The sequence below is a fragment of the Solanum verrucosum genome, unplaced genomic scaffold, assembly GCF_900185275.1.
Source record: "Solanum verrucosum unplaced genomic scaffold, falcon-dt-bn FXZP01000284.1, whole genome shotgun sequence".
Lineage (NCBI taxonomy): Eukaryota > Viridiplantae > Streptophyta > Magnoliopsida > Solanales > Solanaceae > Solanum > Solanum verrucosum.
In genome coordinates this window covers 467,906-489,739 of record NW_026019936.1, presented here as the reverse complement: position 1 = coordinate 489,739, position 21,834 = coordinate 467,906, and the positions used below count along the sequence as shown (strand labels likewise).

Genomic DNA, 21,834 nt, shown 5'->3' with positions numbered 1-21,834 from the left:
ACTTGTACCTTATCCCTTGTTTAAAAGTTATTTTGGCTTAAAATCACCTGAAATAAGTCAATACACACATGTTGTAAGTAAGTTTTCTCAAGAGTGTTTTTCAAAAAAGTAGTTTAAATTTAAAACTTTTTTTTTAATTTTCGAAAAACAACTTCTGTTGCTCCTCGAAAACACTTTTTTTCTTCTAAAAGTTTGGTCAATTACTTCAGTTATATAAAAGACACTTAAACTTGTATAAAATTGAACAAGTAGACACACGTGTCTTTGTAGCATAATACACATAGGACGCCATGTAGGACAAAATTGCCATATAGGACGCCATGTAGGACGAATGCGTCTATTTGTTTAATTTTATACAAGTATAAGTGTCTACTTGTGCACAACCAAAGTTAAAGGTCATAGTTGTTGACTGAAGTCAAGTTAAGAGTCATGTTTATGTATATGCCTTTTTAAAATAAGCAATTTTGACCTTCCAAATCTGCTCGTTTCTTTTCTTTTTTCTTATTCAGTTTACTTGAAATTTGGTGGAACACCTAAAGACCAACCTAAACTAAGCATGAATTAGTTGAATGCCTAAACTATCAGTAGTCTTAATTACCCTAAAAGGATGGGATTGTGCGGGATAAAAACTATCAAATAGCCAAGTTTGGGGGTGATTTAGAATTCTAATAGTTCAGGGTGCAACTAATAATTTGTGTAAAGTTTAAGGGGCCACAAATATTCTACCTTGGAAAAAGAATATTTATTAGCCATCAACTATTTTGAGTTGTGTATTACATCTTCTTCGAACCAACAATGTAAAAGAAACTCCATTACATTTAGTCAAGTAAAATTTCTAGCCTAAACAATGGAGTTCAAAGTTTAGGCGAAGTTTTGAGGTATTATGCCATTTGAATTACCCCGTCTGCTTTTACTAATATTAAGACTTTTTACTAATATTAAGACATCCAAATTTGAATACACATCTCAATATTAAGATATGTATTAAGATTAAGATGTTTGAATATAAATATATAATGTTGTATTGAGATATGAATACTAAATAACTGAATTTATAAAATTTGTCTTTAATTAAAAATTAATAAATATAAAATTCAAATAAAATGTTGATTAATCTAATACTATATGATCAAATTATTTTAGAAACTTTATATGATTGTTGGTGGTGATGGTGATCAGGTGATGGCTAATAGTGGTGATTGTGGGTGTCAATTACGGATTGTCATTGGCGATAATGTTGGTTGATGCTAGTGATGATGGTGGCAATAAAGGCACATATAATGACTAAAATCCAAAGGATTAAGACTCAGACATTCATTAAATGCAAACAGACGCGGCCTATGTTGTTTTTCTTACACTGTTTTCTATGCTTTACAGCTCATCTGGCAAAATGGAGGGAGCTACCCCTTCAGTTTTATGTAGTCTCTTTGTTATCATGTTGATCCTACTTATACCAGATACATCAGTGGCTGAACCAAGATCCCAGATAATCCAGCTTATACGTGGCAACAGATTGACAGCTTCCGTCCCAAATTTTGTTGGTACAATGGAAACGTTGAGTGAACAAGTGAGAGCTAGAGGATATGGAGTAGCAGTTACTGGCACTAGACGAGATGCTACCTATGGAATTAGCCAATGCTATGGTGATCTATCATTACTCGACTGTGTCTTATGCTTCTCTGAAGCGCGAACGGTTCTGCCCAAGTGCTTCCCTTATAACGGGCGAATTTATCTTGATGGCTGCTTTATGCGAGTGGAGAATTACATGTTCTATGACCAGTATTTAGGTCCAGAGGACATGCATGTATGTGGAAACAGGACGACCAAGGGTACATTGTTCCAACAGAACGCTAGGCAAGCCATTCAGCAAGCAGTTGTAAATGCACCGACTAATAATGGTACTGCACGTGCTCAAGCGTCAGTGCCTGGTCCTTCCAATGAGACAGCTTATGTTCTCGCCAATTGTTGGAAGACACTGAGCGCGAATTCCTGCGCAGCGTGTTTGCAAAATGCATCTGCATCCATGTTGGGATGCTTACCTTGGTCAGAAGGTAGAGCCCTTTACACTGGATGCTTCATGAGGTATTCTGATACAAATTTTCTCAATGCTATTTCTGCCAGTGGAGGCTCGTCATCAAGGGGTAATTTTTACTCTTTTTTTGTCCTGGTTTGTCCGTTATTTACCGACTGAACTGTAATTTTGCTGATAAATGGTTTTTTTTTTTTTACGTTCAAATCACCATAATGCAGGAAAAGTTGTAGTCATTGTCATTGTTGTTGTTAGTTCCGTTGTCGTTTTGGGAGCAGCTGCTTTCGTTGGTTTTAGTATCTGGAAGAACAAACAAATCCAGAAGAAGAGAAAAGGTAAATACTTTTATGCCAAAATTTAGTTATAAAAGTCATTAGGATAGTTAAATGATGCACATATATTGTATTTTTTCTAATTTTTTTTTAACCCTCCCTAGGAGCTCCCACCCCTTTTGCTCCCTTAGTGACTCGAACTCGCAACCTTCGGGTTGGAAGTGAGGGGTGCTTACCATCCGAGCAACTCCCTCTCGTCTATCTTTATTCTAAAACTTAGAATTAAAAAATTGAACTTTTTAGGTGCAAATGATGTTAAGAAATTAGTGAAGATCCTTGATCAAAACAACTTGAACTTCAAGTATTCGACACTTGACAAAGCCACGGGTTCATTTGACGAGGCCAACAAGCTCGGACAGGGTGGATTTGGCACGGTTTATAAGGTATGTAATGGTTGAATGTAGTGTGATTATGTTAACAGCAATGCAAAAAGTGTTGGCAATTAGATAGAGTCTGAGTCACATTTTGTTGCAGGGTGTTTTGGCAGACGGGAGAGAGATCGCTGTCAAAAGGCTGTTCTTCAACAACAAACACACAGCTGCAGATTTTTATAACGAGGTTAACATAATCAGTAGCGTCCAGCACAAAAATTTGACAAGGTTATTGGGATGCAGCTGCTCAGGAACGGAAAACCTTCTTGTATACGAGTTACTCCCTAACCAGAGTCTTGATCGCTTCATATTTGGTAAGTAACTGGACTTTAACTACGTGTCCGTCCCAAACAAGTTAGGGTTTAGCTAAACAAACCCTCACTATTCTATTTAAGCTAAACTCATGTCTATCATTGCACCAACTAAAAAAAAAAGTACAAATAAGTTAAACATAGGTAACCGACTTTGCATTAAGCTAAGACTAAGTGGTGTGTTTTCACATAACCAGCACATGACTTTGTCATGTATATTGATTCTAACCTTAAAATTTGACAGACCCTATTAAAGGTAAAGCTCTAAATTGGAAGAAAAGATTTGAGATAATTATAGGGACAGCAGAAGGATTGGTATACCTTCACGAGAACACAGAGACACGAATAATTCACAGAGACATAAAAGCAAGCAACATCCTGTTGGACTCGAGGCTCCGTGCAAAGATTGCTGATTTTGGGTTGGCAAGGTCATTCCAAGAAGACAAGAGTCACATAAGCACTGTCATTGCTGGCACATTGTTAGTATTTCTTCGTCTCATTGTTTATTTTTTTCGCGTAAAAAGTACACAAAAACAAATAATGGATAATTTACCCTTTTTATGCAGAGGATATATGGCTCCAGAATACTTAGCACGCGGTCAGCTAACAGAAAAAGCAGACGTTTACAGCTTTGGAGTTCTTCTACTAGAGATTGTTACTGGAAGACAAAATAACAAGAGAAAAAATGCCGAATATACAGTCAGCTTAGTTTCCGATGTAATTTCTGATCAATCACTTCTCCGAAGAACCAAAATTTCAATCTTGGAGAACATTTTTGTTCATTGATCTTAACTTTATTGGATGAATTCAACAGGTGTGGGAGCACTTTCAACGCGGTATAGTGGAGGAACTGTTCGATTTGAATCTCATGTTGCATAACTACCATACAATCAATGTGAAAAATGAGGTTGCGAGAGTGTTACATGTGGGACTTTTGTGCACTCAAGAGATTCCATCATTACGGCCAGCCATGTCTAAGGCATTACAAATGTTCGTCAAGAAAGACGAAGAGTTGCCTCCTCCTACTAATCCGCCATTCGTGGATGAGAAAACCATGGAACTTCACGACCCTTGGGAGAGGTACTTGCTTAAACAAGGTGATTCTGCTTCGATTGCCAACATATCTCACAGTTCTTTTTACCCCAGATGTTGATATCTCTATGCTCCTGAACTGAAAGTGATTTAGAAATTATAGTTATCTCAAGCATACATATCATTTCGCCTCGTGTTCATGAAGGAGACTTCATCGTTATCGAGCAGTTAGTTACAACAACAATGACAACTATGTTTCTGTCCCAAACAAGTTGAGGTCGGCAATATGAATTCTCAGTATCCCATTTTAAGCTGAACTCATGATCGAACAGTTAGTTGTAAGTTCAAAACTTCATGATACATTTTTCAATTTTTTCATGTATTATTTGTAAGTGCAAGGGCAGAGGTAGGTAGGGTCGAAGGTGTTCATCTGAACCCCTTCAATAGAAAGTTATTCTATTTATACATGTTTAATTTTTTTATTTTTTTATATATACAATAAATGGTGAACCCTTTTCGATTTCTTCACATGGGCGGAGCTAGGTGGGGGTTCTTGGGTTTGGAAGAACCCAGTAGCTTTTTCGTAGATCCTGTATTTGTAACAGAAAATTTAATATATATATATATATATATATGTATATTAACTTGTGAACCTCTAACAAAACTGATTGACAACTTAGTGGTAAGGAAGAGGCCGTGAAAATGTTTTTTACACTAGAGTTGTGGGCTCAAATCCACTATCAACAAAAAGTTTAGAACCTCCCAACTCCTAATTCTAGCTCCGTCTCTGTAATAAATTCTTCATGTATTTACTTTTTTTATATTTTGAATTCTTGGATGAAAATGCTAGCTCCGCCATTGCCTAATAAGTGAGATATCCATATTCCTAATCACTTTATCAAAACGTATATCCTTACATGTTAATTTCGTGTCAAATCAAACAACGTAACGCAAATTAAAAGGAGAAGTATCTTTTTTCTTCTCCCCTCTTTATTATTTTGGTATGGGCAGTAAGTAAAGTAGTTAGGAAACCGGCCCTATTAAAGTCTTCAAAGTAGTATTCAAACAACAATGTCTTTCCTCTTGTTGACTTCTCTCAATTTTATTTTTACGTAAGTAAAGTAGTTAGGAAACCGGCCCTATTAAAGTCTTCAAAGTAGTATTCAAACAACAATGTCTTTCCTCTTGTTGACTTCTTCTCAATTTTATTTTTACTTTCTCCGTATTAATTTGTTCGTTTAGTTTTGACTTCACATTAAGGGTCCACTTGGCCATGCGATATAAATTATGATCTGAAATCATTAAATAGAGTCGAAGTTTTGTTTGGACATGTGATTTGGATTTTTTATGTTGTATATTTTATCATAAACATAAAAATCTTATAAGTTATAAAACTATTAAAATTGTCCCGATTCTTTATTCAATCTTACCAAATAAGTAAAGTTTATAAAATTCCATAATACACTATCGCAAAGATATTTTTAAAAATACAGTATTTATTGATCAAACTTTAATACAATTAAAAAAATAAAATTAAACATATACAAGTTGTGGTGTACTAGTCTTAAATATAGTTCTGCCACATAGTACATTCAATCTTCTCAGTTGAACTTGCATTTCTCATTCATATGACTGATAAGACGAACCAACATTGTTACTTTGAGTCATTTATGGTCAATTTGGTTGGTAAATTAATTTGATAAAAAATAATGAATTTGGTGAACATAAATGGTAAAGTTGAAACTGATTTGAAGTAGTAATAAATTATATGTTAGTGAGAATAATCATTATATGAGATGTATATGATTTAAAAAGTAATGATATGAATTATAAATTTTATTTACATATGAAATAAATTGTTAGTAGATATAAATGTGATGTTTTACAAAATATAAACTTGTATTTGAAAAATCTCAAATTTTGATTTTTTGAAAATTTGAGATTTCATCTGGAGATGAAATCAACGTGAAATCGCATGTCCAAACGCCTACCAAATTTAAAGTATTGTGAATATTATAAACTTAAATTAAAAATATATAAAACATACCAAAATACTGTTTAATCTTGTGGTCTTATACATATCGTATAGAAAATTAGAAATAAAGAGTTGACAGACTAAAACAGAAAGTTAGACAAACAAATTAAAATTAAAACAGAGAGTTCAAAATGATGAATACTTTTTCATCTTTAACTAGAAGTTTCTTGTTCGAGTTTTCTTGGATATAAATTTATCCTTGTTAGAAAATATTTTAGCCCAATATAAAAAATTTCAACATAAATCAAATTTAATGAGCTTCAATATAGATATCGTACACCAGATTCGGAAACCAAAAATAGTATAAAAGACTTCTTCACAAAGCCACCTTTGATTCATTTTCATCAATAAAACAAATTTTATTTCTTTATTTGTTCCTTTCATTTTCTTCAACGCTCTGTTTCTACAACTTTGACAGCAACTGTTTCTTTATTTGTTCCTTTCATTTTCTTCTCTTTTCTCTCTGTTTCTTCAACACTCCGTTTCTACAACTTTGACAGCAACTGATCAATTTTCACCGGCGATCTTTCAGTTTCGACTCGAAAATCGGGTGAATTCAGACTGTTTAGTTATCACAAGGAGTTTTGTGAGTGTTTCTTTTTTTTTTTCCTTCTTCTTCTGTTTTCACTAATTATTAAGTTGTTTGATCAAATTTCTAAAATTAGCTGGTATGGAAAAGTGTTTTTTCAAAAAATTATTTTTTGGTGAGAAATAATTTGTGTTTCATAAAAATAACTTGAGCAACAATTAATATTGGGAAAATGCATAAGTACCCCCTAGCCTATACCCGAAATTCCAGAGACACACCTAACCTTTACTAAGGTCCTATTACCCTCGAACTTAATTTATCTATAATATTTTACCCCTTTTCGGCCTACGTGACACTATCCTTGAAAAATTTGTCAACATGTGCTGGGCCCACAAGATAGTGCCATGTAGACCAAAAAGGGGTAGAATATTACATATAAAATAAGTTCGAGGGGTAATAGGACCTTAGTAAAGGTTAGGTGTGTCTCTGGGATTTCGGGCATAGGCTTGGGGGTACTTATGTATTTTCCCATTAATATTCATCAAACTTTTAAAAGTGTTTTTAAACTTATAAGCCTAACTTAATTTATGACTTTTTGATTTATTTTTGTTATTTGGCTTTAAAAAGGAACTTAAAATCACTTCGTTTATACACTATTATAAAGACATAATACATAGATATGCTCTTTAACTAGGTCTTATTTCACATTTGTGCCCTTTTAACTTTGAGTGTGCACAAAGAGTCGCTTAAACGTGTATAAAATTGAACAAATAGACAAATGGGTCGTATGTGACTTAATACACGTACAACCACTTAGGACACATATTGTCATGTAGGACGTCACATAAGACGTATGTGTCTATTTGTTCAACTCTATACAAGTTGTAGTGTTAAGTTGGGGGCATAGATATGTAAAGCATAGTACATAAACATGACCCTTAACTTGCCTTCAGCGGACAACTATGCCCTCCAAATTTGAGTATGCACAAGTAGACACTTAAACTTGTATAAAATTGAATAAGTAGACACGCGTTCCCTGAGGCTAAGTTAAAGGGTATTTATGTATTATGCCTATTATAAAAGTGTTTAAAGACTATTTTCACTTTAAAACACCTAAATAAGTCAATCCAAATAAGCTCTATAGTAAGTTTTCCTCAAAAGTATTTTCCAAAAATTACTTTATGGAAAAACTACTTTTTTTTAGCTTCTGAAAAATAGCTTCTGTTACACTGGAGAACTCAGCAGTTGTGGTGGACGGTAAGTACTCCCTACATTAACAGTTGTAACGGTACTGTGAACACCCAATAATTTAAGTATGAAAGTAGCAAAAAGTTATAATTTAGTCAAATAATATGTTTTAAGCCAAAATTATGATTTTCAACTATTTATTTCTTCTCTAGATGCAATGACATTTGTTTGAGTTGTGTATTTCTTCTTCTTCAAACCAAATCCGTTAAAGAAAAAATAGTTGAAAGTCCATTCAAATAAAAGTTCCCGCCTAGAAATGTAGCGCGATTAGGAGTGAAAGTGGATGGAGTAGTGTTGGAATACCATCTTTGCAGAAATTCTTAACCTCTTAATGATATTAAAATTTCGTTATAGGTCTTAGTTATTTAGATATACTCAGACTCGTTAAGCGGTGACAAAACAAAAGAACAAATGCACTTAACGATTGATTAAGATTTAGCCATTAAAAGGCACATATAATGACTAAAAGATGAAGAATTAAGACTCAGACATTCATTAAATACAAACAAACGCGGCCTATGTTGATTTTCTTACATTGTTTTCTATGTTGTACAGCTCATCTAGCAAAATGGAAGGAGCAACTCCTTCAGTGTTATGTAGTCAATTTGTTGTCATGTTGATCCTACTTCTACCAGATACATCAGTGGCTGAACCAAGATCCCAGATAATCCAGCTCATATGTGGAAACAAATCGACGGTTTCCGTCCCAAATTTTGTCGGTACAATGGAAACGTTGAGTGAACAAGTGAGAGCTAGAGGATATGGAGTAGCAGTTACTGGCACTAGACCAGATGCTACCTATGGAATTAGCCAATGCTATGGTGATCTATCATTAATCGACTGTGTCTTATGCTTTTCTGAAGTGCGAACCCTTATTCCTCAGTGCTTCCCTTATAACGGAGCACGAATTTATCTTGATGGCTGCTTTATGCGAGCAGAGAATTACAGTTTCTATGACGAGTATTTAGGTCCAGAGGACAGGCGAGTATGCGGAAATAGGACGACAAAGGGTTCATTGTTCCAACAGAATGCTAGGGCAGCTGTTCAGCAAGCAGTTGCAAATGCACCGAGTAATAATGGCTATGCGCGTTCCCAAGTGTCATTTCCCAGGGATTCCAATGATACAGCTTATGTTCTAGCTGATTGCTGGAAGACGCTGAGTGCAAATTCCTGCTCAGCGTGTTTGCAAAATGCATCTGCATCCATGTTGGGATGCTTGCCTTGGTCAGAAGGTAGAGCTCTGTACACCGGATGCTTCATGAGGTATTCCGATACCAATTTTCTCAATGCTATTACTACCAGCGGAGGCTCGTCATCAAGGGGTACTTTTTTCTCTTTTTTCGTCCTGGTTTACCTGTTATTTATCGGCTGAACACGTAGATTTTACTTGCAAATCACCATATTGCAGGAAAAGTTGTAGTCACTATCATTGTTGTTAGTTCCGTTGTCGTTTTGGGAGTAGGTGCTTTCATTGCTTTTGGTGTCTGGAAGAATAAACTAATCCAGAAGAAGAGAAAAGGTAAATACTTTTGTGCCAAAAAATAGTCATTAGGATATCAATGATGTACATATATTGCAGCTTTATTCGAAAACTTAGAATAAAAAAATTTGAACTTGTTAGGTGCAAATGATGCCGAGAAATTAGTGAAGATACTTCATGACATCAGCTTGAACTTCAAGTATTCGACGCTTGACAAAGCCACGGGGTCATTTGATGAGGCCAACAAGCTCGGGCAAGGTGGATTTGGCACAGTTTATAAAGTATGTAATAGCTGAATGTAATGCAATTCAATATAATACTTGAAGTGTTGGCAATTAATCCGAGTCTGAGGCGTGATTTGTTGCAGGGTGTTTTGGCAGATGGGAGAGAGATCGCCGTCAAAAGGCTGTTCTTCAACAACAAACACAGAGTTGCAGATTTTTATAACGAGGTTAACATAGTCAGCAGCATCGAGCACAAAAATTTGATAAGGTTATTGGGATGCAGCAGCTCAGGACCGGAAAGCCTTCTTGTATACGAGTTCCTCCCTAACCAGAGTCTGGATCGCTTCATATTTGGTAAGTAAGGGTCGGCTATATGAATCCTCACTATTCTATTTATGCTAAACTCATGTCATCATCACACAAACTAAAAATAGAAGTGAAAATAAGTAAACGCCATCGCGTTAAGACTAAATGCTGTGTTTTCACATAACAATGCTAGAATGATTTTGTCGCGTATCTTGATTCTAACTTTAAAATTTGACAGACCCTATCAAAGGTAAAGCTCTAAACTGGGAGAAAAGATTTGAGATAATTATTGGTACAGCAGAAGGATTGGTATACCTTCACGAGAACACAAAGACACGAATAATACACAGAGACATAAAGGCAAGCAACATCCTGTTGGACTCGAGGCTCCGTGCAAAGATTGCTGATTTTGGGCTGGCCAGGTCATTCCAAGAAGACAAGAGTCACATAAGCACTGTCCTTGCTGGCACATTGTCAGTATTTCTTCGTCTCGTCTTCTATTTTTTCGAGTAAAAGTACACAAAAAATGCAAAGACTAATATGGTCCAATAATGCAGGGGATATATGGCTCCAGAATACTTAGCACATGGCCAATTAACAGAAAAAGCAGATGTTTACAGCTTTGGGGTTCTTCTACTAGAGATTGTTACTGGAAAACAAAATAACAAGAGAAAAAACGACGAAGATACAGTCAGCTTAGTTTCCGATGTAATTTCTGATCAATCACTTCTCTCTTGAACCAAATTTTAAATCTAGGAAAACATTTCTGTTCATTGATCTTAATTTTATCGGATGAAATTAACAGGTGTGGAAGCACTTTGAACGCGGGATAGTGGAGGAACTGTTCGATCCAAATCTCATGTTGCATAACTGCCATACAATCAATGTACAAAATGAGGTTGCGAGAGTGTTACATGTGGGACTATTGTGCACTCAAGAGATCCCAACGTTACGTCCATTCATGCCTAAGGCATTAAAAATGCTCGTGAAGAAAGACGAAGAGTTGCCTCCTCCTACTAAACCGCCATTCGTGGATGAGAAAACCATGGAACTTCACGACCCTTGGGAGAAGAACTTGCTCAAACATGGCGATTCTGCTTCGATTGCCAACTTATCTCACAGTTCTTTTTACCCCAGATGATGATATCTCAGTGCTCCTGAACTGAAAGTGATGTAAAAATTATAGTTATCTCAAGCTGTCAAGCATATCCTTTCGCCTCGTGTTCTTGAAGGAGACTTTATCGTGATCGATCGAGCAGTTTGTTACAACAACCACAGCAACTATGTTTCTGTCTCAAACAAGTTGAGGTCGGCTATATGAATTCTCAGTATTCCATTTAAGCGGTTAGTTGTAAGTTTAAAACTTCAGAATACATTTTTCAATTTTTTCATGTATTATTTATCAATTTGGAAAACATTTTGTCTCGGAAAACAAGTTCTTTAAAAAGGAGGAAAAAATGATTTTCCTAATGAAAGTTGAGAAAACGAGTTTCGCAAGTGACATCCCAACTATGTTGACTTCCAAATGTCTTTTTTTTTTTGTTGCTTTAATTGTTTCCACTTCTTTGTTGCATAAGTGCAAGGGCAGAGGTAGGTAGGGTCGTAGGTGTTCATCTGAATCCCCTTTGATGGAAAATTATACATCCTCCATTTAGAAAAGAATGACTTCGTTTCACTTGACACGGAGTTTAAAAAATAAAGAAGACTTCTCAATCTTGTGATTTTAAATTAAAGTTATGTCAAATGTATCAAAATGTCCCTTAATCTTGTGGACATAAACATGTCACGTGAAAGCTGAAATCAAAGTGTTACCAAAAAAAAGAAAAGGGTCATTCTTTTTCAAACCGACTTGATAGGAAAACAATTGAAATGGAGGGAGTACTATTTATACATGTTTAAATTTTTATTTGTTTAAGGTATATACCGTAGATAGTGAACAATGTATTTCCATCCCTAGTCACTTTATCAAAATATGTATTCAACATATTAATTTCATTTTAAAATTTCATGTCAAATCAAAACCGTATCACGCAAATTGAAAGAGGAGAAGTATCTTTTTTCTTCTCCCCTTCTTTATTATTCTGGATTGGGCAGTACGTAAAGTAATTACAAAAAAAGGCCCCACAAATATCTATTAAATTCTTCTATTGTACTGTTTTAAGTCCGTTTGAAAAATTCAAACAACAATGTCTTTCCTCTTGTTGACTTCTCTCAACAAAAAAATAAAATAAAATTACTTCCTCCGTATTAATTTATTCGTCTAGTTTTGATTTAACATTAAATTTAAATTATTATTTTGAATATTATGATACCAAATACTGTTTAATCTTATGGTCTTAAACATGACATATAGTATGTTAGAAATAAAGAGTTGTCGGAGTAAAATAGAAAATAGTACAAACAAATTAAAACGAAGAAATTATAAAATAATGAGAGTTGCCCCAAAATCATCTATACTCTTTCATCCTTAAGCTAAAAATTCCAGATTTGAGCCTTAAACATTTTACCCCAATATAAAAATTTTCAACACGAATTCAAATTTAGTCGGCTTCAATACGGATATCATTATACTTGACACCAGATTAGGAAACCAAAAATAGTATAAAAGGACTTCTCTCACAAAGCGACCCATTACTTCAAAGCCACTTTGATTCATTTTTCATCAATAAAACAATTTTTCTTCTCTTTTCTCTCTGTTTCTACAACTTTGACAGTAGCTGATCAGTTTTCACCGGCGATCTCTCTGTGCCGACTCGAAAATCCGGCGAATTCAGACTGTTTAGTGATCAGAAGGAGTTTTGTGAGTGTTTTTTTTTTCCTTTTTTCACTAATTATTAAGTTATTTGATCAAATTTCTAAAATCAGCTTATATTGAAAAGTGTTTTTCAAAATAAAAATAAAAATTGGTGATTAACAGTTAGAGTTCAGGCAATAAAATTAAAAAAATAACTTGAGCAGCAATTAATGTTCATCAAACTTTTAAAAATGTTTTGAGCCTGTTTGGATGGACTTATAACTTATGGCCCCATATGTTTTTACTAATATTCAGACGTCCAAATTTGAACACACATCTCAATTTTAGTGTATTAATCTTAAGATAACTGAATATGAATATATATATCTATATGAATATAAAACTGCTGTATTGAGATCTGAATACTAAATAATTAAGATTGTTCCTTTTTTCAATATCTTAATGTACAAAATTTGTCCTTAATTACAAACTAATAAATATAAAATTCAAATAAAATACTGAGTAATCTAATACAGTATCATCAAATTATTTTAGAAATTTAATCTGATTATTGGTGGTGATGGATGGCTGATAGTGATGATTGTGGTTGGTGATGATTGATGTTGGTTGATGTCAGTTGTTGTGGGTTGAGGCTAGTGATAATGGTGGCTAAAAGTTAGGGGCAGAGCTAACATTCCGATTATGCGTTTGGCAGAACATAGAAGGTTTTAACATAGATCCCGTATTTGTGTTAAAAAATTACTTAATATGTATAAATAACTTATCAAGGACGCAGTAACTTTCTTGTTGTGGAATCTAAAATTCGTAAACTCAAAATTCTAACTCTGGCTCTGGTGATAGTAGTGGCTAATAATGGTTGTAGATGGTGGCCGGTGGATGAGAATAATAGTTAATGGTGATGATGAGTGATCACAATGATTGATGATATATAGTGGAGACTGTCGGTAGTGATTGGTGGTGATGATCGTAAATGATGACTAGTGGTGATTGGTGACGACGTCAGTTGTGGTTATGGATGGTGCTCAATAATACTCACATTGTTTTCTATGTTGTACTTGTACAGCGCGCGCTCATCTAGCAAAATGGAAGGAGCAACTCCTTTAGTGTTATGTAGTCACTTTGTTGTCATGTTGATCCTACTTCTACCAGATACATCAGTGGCTGAACCAAGATCCCAGATAATCCAGCTCATATGTGGAAACAAATCGACGGTTTCCGTCCCAAATTTTGTTGGTACAATGGAAACGTTAAGTGAACAAGTGAGAGCTAGAGGATATGGAGTAGCCGTTACTGGCACTGGACCAGATGCTACTTATGGAATTAGCCAATGCTATGGTGATCTTTCATTAATTGACTGTGTCTTATGCTTCTCTGAAGCGCGAACCCTTTTTCCCCAGTGCTTCCCTTATAACGGAGCGCGAATTTATCTTGATGGCTGCTTTATGCGAGCGGAGAATTACAGCTTCTATGACAAGTATTTAGGTCCAGAGGACAGGCGAGTATGCGGAAACAGGACGACAAAGGGTTCATTGTTCCAACAGAATGCTAGGGCAGCTGTTCAGCAAGCAGTTGCAAATGCACCGAGTAATAATGGCTATGCGCGTTCCCAAGTGTCATTTCCCAGGGATTCCAATGATACAGCTTATGTTCTCGCTGATTGCTGGAAGACGCTGAGTGCGAATTCCTGTGCAGCGTGTTTGCAAAATGCATCTGCCTCTATGTTGAGATGCTTGCCTTGGTCAAAAGGTAGAGCTCTGTACACCGGATGCTTCATGAGGTATTCCGATACCAATTTTCTCAATGCTATTACTACCAACGGAGGCTCGTCATCAAGGGGTACTTTTTTCTCTTTTTTCGTCCTGGTTTACCTGTTATTTATTGGTTGAACACGTAAATGTTACTTGCAAATCACCATATTGCAGGAAAAGTTGTAGTCACTATCATTGTTGTTAGTTCTGTTGTCGTTTTGGGAGTAGGTGCTTTCATTGGTATTGGTGTCTGGAAGAATAAACTAATCCAGAAGAAGAGAAAAGGTAAATACTTTTGTGCCAAAAATTAGTCATTAGATATCAATGATGTAGATATATTGCATCTTTATTCGAAAACTTGGAATAAAAAAATTTGAATTTGTTAGGTGCAAATGATGCCGAGAAATTAGTGAAGATACTTCATGACATCAGCTTGAACTTCAAGTATTCGACGCTTGACAAAGCCACGGGGTCATTTGATGAGGCCAACAAACTTGGGCAAGGTGGATTTGGCACGGTTTATAAAGTATGTAATAGCTGAATGTAGTGCAATTCAATATAATACTTGAAGTGTTGGCAATTAATCCGAGTCTGAGGCGTGATTTGTTGCAGGGTGTTTTGGCAGATGGGAGAGAGATCGCCGTCAAAAGGCTGTTCTTCAACAACAAACACAGAGTTGCAGGTTTTTATAACGAGGTTAACATAGTCAGCAGCATTGAGCACAAAAATTTGATAAGGTTATTGGGATGCAGCTGCTCAGGACCGGAAAGCCTTCTTGTATACGAGTTCCTCCCTAACCAGAGTCTTGATCGCTTCATATTTGGTAAGTAAGGGTCGGCTATATGAATCCTCATTATTCTATTTACACTAAACTCATGTCATCATCACACAAACTAAAAATAGAAGTGAAAATAAGTAAACGCCATCGCGTTAAGACTAAATGCTGTGTTTTCACATAACAATGCTAGAATGATTTTGTCGCGTATCTTGATTCTAACTTTAAAATTTGACAGACCCTATCAAAGGTAAAGCTCTAAACTGGGAGAAAAGATTTGAGATAATTATAGGTACAGCAGAAGGATTGGTATACCTTCACGAGAACACAAAGACACGAATAATACACAGAGACATAAAGGCAAGCAACATCCTGTTGGACTCGAGGCTCCGTGCAAAGATTGCTGATTTTGGGTTGGCCAGGTCATTCCAAGAAGACAAGAGTCACATAAGCACTGTCCTTGCTGGCACATTGTCAGTATTTCTTCGTCTCATCTTCTAATTTTTCGCATAAAAGTACACAAAAAATGCAAAGACTAATATGGTCCAATAATGCAGGGGATATATGGCTCCAGAATACTTGGCACATGGTCAATTAACAGAAAAAGCAGATGTTTACAGCTTTGGAGTTCTTCTACTGGAGATTGTTACTGGAAGACAAAATAACAAGAGAAAAAAAGACGAAGATACAGTCAGCATAGTTTCCGATGTAATTTCTGATCAGTCATTTCTCTCTTGAACCAAATTTTAAATCTAGGAAAACATTTCTGTTCATTGATCTTAACTTTAATGGATGAAATTCACAGGTGTGGGAGCACTTTGAACGCGGGATAGTGGAGGAGCTGTTCGATCCTAATCTCATGTTGCATAACTGCCATACAATCAATGTACAAAATGAGGTAGCGAGAGTGTTACATGTTGGACTTTTGTGCACTCAAGAGATCCCAAGGTTACGTCCATTCATGTCTAAGGCATTAAAAATGCTCGTGATGAAAGACGAAGAGTTGCCTCCTCCTACTAAGCCGCCATTCGTGGATGAGAAAACCATGGATCTTCATGACCCTTGGGAGGATTACTCAATTAAACAAGGCAATTCTTCTTCAGTTGCCAACTTATCTCATAGTTCTTTTTACCCCAGATGATGATATCTCAGTGTCCTGAAATTGAAGCATAGATTATAGGCATATACATAGATAGACACAGTCTAGTCCCTTGGGTTGCAAGGGTGTTCTATGTAAGTTCGTGAAGTTTGTCGTGTACAAGATATGTGAAGTGTAGTTCCTAAGTCTATACTCAGATACTTAAATTTGTATAAAGTTGAATAAGTAGACACGTGTGTTTTATGTGGCATAATACACGTAGGACACAAATTTTCATGTAGGATGTCCCATTAGATGTGTGTGTATTTGTTCAACTTGATACACGTTTAAGTACCTACTTGTGCACACAAAAAGTTAAAGGGCATAAATGTGAAATGATGCCAGTTAAATGACATATTTATGTATTGTGCCCTACCTTTCATGGCTTCTTATATAGTTTCTTTGAACTAGTCATTTGAGGTCTTAGACAGAGATGACAACTGTGAGTATGCGCATCTAAACACTTCAACTCGTTTCCACTGTACCAGTTGAACCGTAACATTATTGGTTGACTTAAGCCTTGTATTTATCATGGTTAAGTAATAATAAGGTCAAAATTCACGTTTGTATGTAGTTTTTATTTTAAATCAATGTATTTTATCCTGAAGAAGTAATAACATGTCGAAGATCACAAATTTTAAAAATATTTTTCATTCTTAAACCCGTATCAAATCGAACTGTGTCACATTAATTTAAATAGGGTGTTGGGAAAGGCAAGCACAAAATAAATGTGCACTACATGGCGATAGCGGAAGAAAACCCAAGTCAAAACTTTCCCTTCTATTAAAACCAAGAGAAGACAAAATAATGCAAGAACAAACTGTTTGGGCAGCAAACAAATCAACCAAGCAAGAAAATAAATCAACACACGAGACACCAAAGTTTAACGTGGAAAACCTTTTCGGTGTGAAGAGTAAAAACCACAAGGCCAAAGCTCCACTAAAATCAACAAGAGCTACAAAAGTGTTCTCCAAAATGGACACCAACAAAGTGCCAAGCAATGAGCAACACAACTACAAGATAACACCAAAAACTAGAGAAATAAAGAAGCAAAATCACCAAACCCGCAGTTACTGTTCACGAGCTAAAATCTGGAGCTATGACTCCAAATCACCTCTCTCAGTTCCCAATCAAGGATTAAGTTGAAAAGAACAAGTTGTCTAAAAATCAGCTCAATCGGACAAGAAACGAAGCGGGAATCGCGATTTGAAATTGGCTGCTAGGGCTTGTGCGAAAATCTGCACTTTCTCACTTTTCTCTCTATATGACTGCTCTCAATCTCTTGTGATATTCTCCTCAAATAAGACCTAAAAAAAAGTCTTACATATGCACCATAATATTGAGCTTATGGGCAAAAGTGGACTAGTCAAATTTGGGCTATATTTATCCACAAAAAAAAAGAAGGAAGACTCAAAACATTGGACTTTTATTTATCCACGTAGAAAGGAAAAAAGGTCCAAAACCCAACACAGGGAGTAATGGGTATTCTTATATATAAATCCAACAATCAAATAGGCAGTTACTAATTCAAACAAATGATCTTTTCCACAAATTATTTCCTCTTGTTGACTTCTCTCTCACAAAGAAAAATCAATAAAAATTGCCATGGAGTGGTAACTATTTTATCCATAATTAGAAGGTTTAAGTTTGAGCCTTCTTAGGTATATAATTGTGAGGAATTATTTTCCGATACAAATTCAAATTCAATCAATATGAATACCGGACACTAGACTGAAAACCAAAAAACAAAAGGAAAAGAAAAAAAGACTTCTATTACAAAACTGCTCTAAATTACCATTTCCTGTTTGACCGACTAATTAAAAAAATTCCATTTTTCTCTTTTATTCCATCATTTTCTTCTCATTATCTATCAGCCTCATCTTTTCTATTGACTTCTCTCACAAAAAAATCAAGGGAAAATGCATAAGTATCCTCAACATATGTTCGAAATTTCAGAGATACACTTATACTATATTAAGGTTTTATTACCTTTCGAACTTATTTTATAAATAATTTTCTACCCCTTTTCGGCCTATGTGACTCTATCTTCCTTTTGAAAAATCAACACAAATAATCTTTCCAACAAATTATTACTATTATATACTTGTTTCTATTTATTTGTTCATTTTTGAATTGACACACCTATTAAGAAAATAATAATTTATATAGTTAGTTTACCATTTTACCTCTATTAATTGATAGAATTTTAAAATCAATTTACTCATTAAAGAGTTTCTACCTTTTTCAAAACGATAACTTTCTTAAAAAATTAAGGGTATAATAGGTAAAAAAAATAAAAAAAATTCTTGATTTATGAAAAATGATAAAGTAAAAATAATTTAAAAAATAAAAAGTTAAAATTAGACAAATAAAAAAGGACAGAGAGATTATAAATGTCTATAGAAGAGGCAATTTTGGTATATTCAAAATTAATTGCTTTGACTGTTTTGTACCAAATGTTTGTTATTGTTATATTATTGCTCTGTCGGAGCATATTTATTTATTTGTCCTCGGTAAAAAATGTCTCCTCCGTTAGAAAAAAAAATAATGACTTATTTTTCTTTTTTGATAACAATATTTTTAGTTTTTCACGTGTTATGCTTAAAATTATAAGATTAAATAAATTTTTGATATATTTTACATGACTTTAATTTAAGATTATAAAATTAAATATTTTCTTGAATTCTGTGTCAAATTAAATTATTTCACTCGGTAACATTTATGCTACGCACCTCATTATGACACGTGTTTTATCTGCATCTCTTTTAAACTGACTCATTCACAACAGAGCTCCAGTAAAATGACTCCTGCATAGTAGTATGGTTTTTTAAAAAAAAGGAATAATACCTTAAGAAACAAATATAATTAGGCAATGTCTACTTATAATTAAATAAATATATATTTACCCCTGATAAAATAAAATTTGTTGATCTTTATTATAAGTTTCATATTTTAAAAAGGTAAGATAAGTATTATATTGGGAAAAGGTACAAGTATCCTCCTAGATTATTATCGAAATTCCAGAGACACACATTAACTAAACTAAGGTCCGATTACCCCCGAATACATTTTTTTTTTTGTAATTTTGTACACCTTTTTGGCTTATGTGGCATCCAAATATCTCCCACACGCTTAAATGGCGGGGAGTCACGAAGTGTGACACATAAACCAAAAGGTGTACAAAATTATATAAAAAATGAGTTCAAGGGTAATAAGACATTAGTTTAGTTAAGGTGTGTCTCTGGAATTTCGATCATAATCTAGGGAGATACTTATGTCTTATCCCTATTATATTATCAAAAACGTTAATGTATATATATTTGAAAACATATAAATAATTTGATTGATTCTTCAAGGTGTCCAATTTTGGAAATTTTTAATAGTTCCGTTGATTACCGACCACTTTCACCTCATTGGTAAGAGTTCCATTCTCCCATTTAGTTTACTTGGAATTTCGGTAAAAGTAAGTGAACAAAAAAAAAGTCTTTAGGTTACTGTGGACGGTAAGTAATCCTTCATCTATAATAAAAGATATAGTGTTCGAGCTTTAGAAATAAAGTTGGTATAACAGTCATGAGATCCTTACTTTGAGATATTTTGTGCCGGTGTCTAATTTAAGCTCTACTTAACAAATAACGTAAGTTTATATTTTCGTATCACAACATAGTTATGTTCAAACACGACTTCAATTTCTAAAGAACTTATATGCCAGTGAACAATAGTTCGATTATTGCTAAAGGGCAAAATCAAAGACCAGACAAAACAAATTTATTTACATGAAATTTCTCATTTCAAAACAAATAACTTTTGGATTGTTATTAATCCATCTTTTAACTCATTCTATTTTGATCCACTCATTTAAAACGTGTAACCCCACCATACCAATATGGAAGTTTATGTTAAAAAAGTCCCGTCCTTTCAAAATTTGTTGAATTCTTTCACAAATTTTATTACTCCCTCCGTTCAATTTATGTGAGGCAGTTTGATTCAACACGAAATTTAAGAAAGAAGTAAAGACTTTTAAAATTTGTGGTTCAAAATGAATGATAGAAATTTGTGTGGCTGTAAATTATTTCATTAAAGGTAAAATAGACATTTTATAATTAAATTGTTACTTAATATAGAAATGTGTCATTCTTTTTGAGACTTACTAAAAAGAAAAGTAAGTCACATAAATTGGAACAGATGGAGTAATATAATCCATCTTATCATTTCCATTTTGATTCATTCATAAAAATAAAAAAAAAATCCATTAATTTTTGTTGCTTCATTTTCTCTCTGTATTATATCACTCTATTTCTACAACTTTGACAGCAACGGATCAGTTTGCCTCGACAGTCACTCTTTGCTGACTCAATATTCAGCAAATTTGTAGAAATTAAATTAAATAAGTCTATGTTATCGAGCTGAGGTTCTATTGAAAACATCATCTCTACTTTAGATTATTCTTTGTTGTTCTTTACTGTTACTAACTACTAGTTTCTGAATACATGCGTTGCACGTGTGTCCCATGTAATTTTTTCTAGACTTGTTAGGACAATTAAAATTCAATTTTGAAAACATGTGTGGTTTGAACTTTGGTTACTAGTTAGCAAACTTTCAATGAAGTTACAAATGACTAATTTGAGCCCAATCGGAATACTTACAACAATCAGAAATTTGTAGAAATTAAATTAAATAAGTCTAATAGAGAGGGGGAAAAATAGAGGTATAAAGATACAACATACATATAAGTTTTATGAGTTCTTCGTGACAACTTCTCCGAGTACCAATTTAAATCTAAGACTCTTCTTCATCAAATCAACCTAAAACATGAATCGAAAAATACAATAGTGATAAATGCTTCACTATTTTAACTACATAATGAATATGATGACCTTGGGAGAAGGTCTCATGAAACAAAAAAGATGGATTACATAAAGAAAAATTGAAGAATACCAAAAGATATCTTAAAGTCTTAAATTAAATAGTTGGAGGTTATGAATATGAAAAATATGAGAGTTATGAATATTAAGAGTAGCAATTGAATAAATAATTAGATATGAGTTATGAAGGTAAATATTTAAAATAAAAATAAAAACAATAAAATAAATAAATAAGAGAAAAAGATTAATAACCAACAAAGGAAGAAAGATACACTAAAAACTAAGAAAACAGAGGGGGTGGGGTGGGTGGGAAGAAGTAGCGGAGCCAAATTTTTTACGAAGGGTGTTCAGGTGCTAAAGTGAGCTTGCTCTTCTTAAACTTTCAGTTCTTCACATGCAGTAGTGGAGCCAAAAATTTCACGAAGGGTGTTCAGGTGCTAAAGTGAGCCTACTCATCTTAAAAAGTGAAAAAAAGAGTTGCTACTAGTGAGATTCAAACACACGAAAACTTTAAGTTTGTGTGTCTTTACTCTTTCAAGGCGTGTGTCAAGGGTGTCCAGAATATGTAATTTAACCACTTTGTTTATCATTTTACTTGTCTTTACTCACATGACTGTAGCTACGCCCGGGAGGATTAATGATATGTCCGTTATATA

General features: G+C 34.2%; 3 protein-coding genes across 3 annotated transcripts in view; all 3 read left to right on the top strand.

The window, feature by feature from the left end:
• The first annotated feature begins 1,431 nt into the window (after positions 1-1,431).
• Positions 1,432-21,834, top strand: part of LOC125838335 (cysteine-rich receptor-like protein kinase 2) — a 48,399-nt gene continuing 27,996 nt past the window's right edge. Inside the window, exons 1-4 of the mRNA XM_049517398.1 lie at positions 1,432-2,141; positions 2,251-2,364; positions 2,605-2,744; positions 2,836-2,960. Of these exons, the coding sequence (XP_049373355.1) occupies positions 1,436-2,141; positions 2,251-2,364; positions 2,605-2,744; positions 2,836-2,960 (1,085 nt within the window). The 5' untranslated portion in view covers positions 1,432-1,435. The remainder of the gene's footprint in view (positions 2,142-2,250; positions 2,365-2,604; positions 2,745-2,835; positions 2,961-21,834) is intronic.
• LOC125838316 (cysteine-rich receptor-like protein kinase 2) lies at positions 8,449-11,068 on the top strand. The gene is made up of 7 exons (XM_049517382.1): positions 8,449-9,209; positions 9,296-9,406; positions 9,509-9,648; positions 9,735-9,945; positions 10,136-10,370; positions 10,455-10,605; positions 10,703-11,068. The coding sequence occupies exons 1-7, from the start codon at positions 8,456-8,458 to the stop codon at positions 11,036-11,038; spliced, it is 1,938 nt and encodes a 645-aa protein (XP_049373339.1). The 5' UTR covers positions 8,449-8,455; the 3' UTR covers positions 11,039-11,068.
• LOC125838343 (cysteine-rich receptor-like protein kinase 2) lies at positions 13,728-16,367 on the top strand. The gene is made up of 5 exons (XM_049517408.1): positions 13,728-14,508; positions 15,013-15,223; positions 15,414-15,648; positions 15,733-15,883; positions 15,981-16,367. Exons 1-5 carry the CDS (start codon positions 13,735-13,737, stop codon positions 16,314-16,316), a joined length of 1,707 nt encoding a protein of 568 aa, XP_049373365.1. The 5' UTR covers positions 13,728-13,734; the 3' UTR covers positions 16,317-16,367.

Excerpts from the sequence above, each read along its gene's own strand:
- LOC125838316 (XM_049517382.1), top strand. The coding sequence starts at position 8,456 with ATGGAAGGAGCAACTCCTTCAGTGTTATGTAGTCAATTTGTTGTCATG. Across the intron at positions 9,407-9,508 it reads AATCCAGAAGAAGAGAAAAG|GTGCAAATGATGCCGAGAAA; the intron begins GTAAATACTTTT and ends TGAACTTGTTAG. Across the intron at positions 9,946-10,135 it reads TCTGGATCGCTTCATATTTG|ACCCTATCAAAGGTAAAGCT; the intron begins GTAAGTAAGGGT and ends AAAATTTGACAG.
- LOC125838343 (XM_049517408.1), top strand. The coding sequence starts at position 13,735 with ATGGAAGGAGCAACTCCTTTAGTGTTATGTAGTCACTTTGTTGTCATG. Across the intron at positions 14,509-15,012 it reads GTACTTTTTTCTCTTTTTTC|GGTGTTTTGGCAGATGGGAG; the intron begins GTCCTGGTTTAC and ends GATTTGTTGCAG. Across the intron at positions 15,649-15,732 it reads ACTGTCCTTGCTGGCACATT|GGGATATATGGCTCCAGAAT; the intron begins GTCAGTATTTCT and ends CCAATAATGCAG.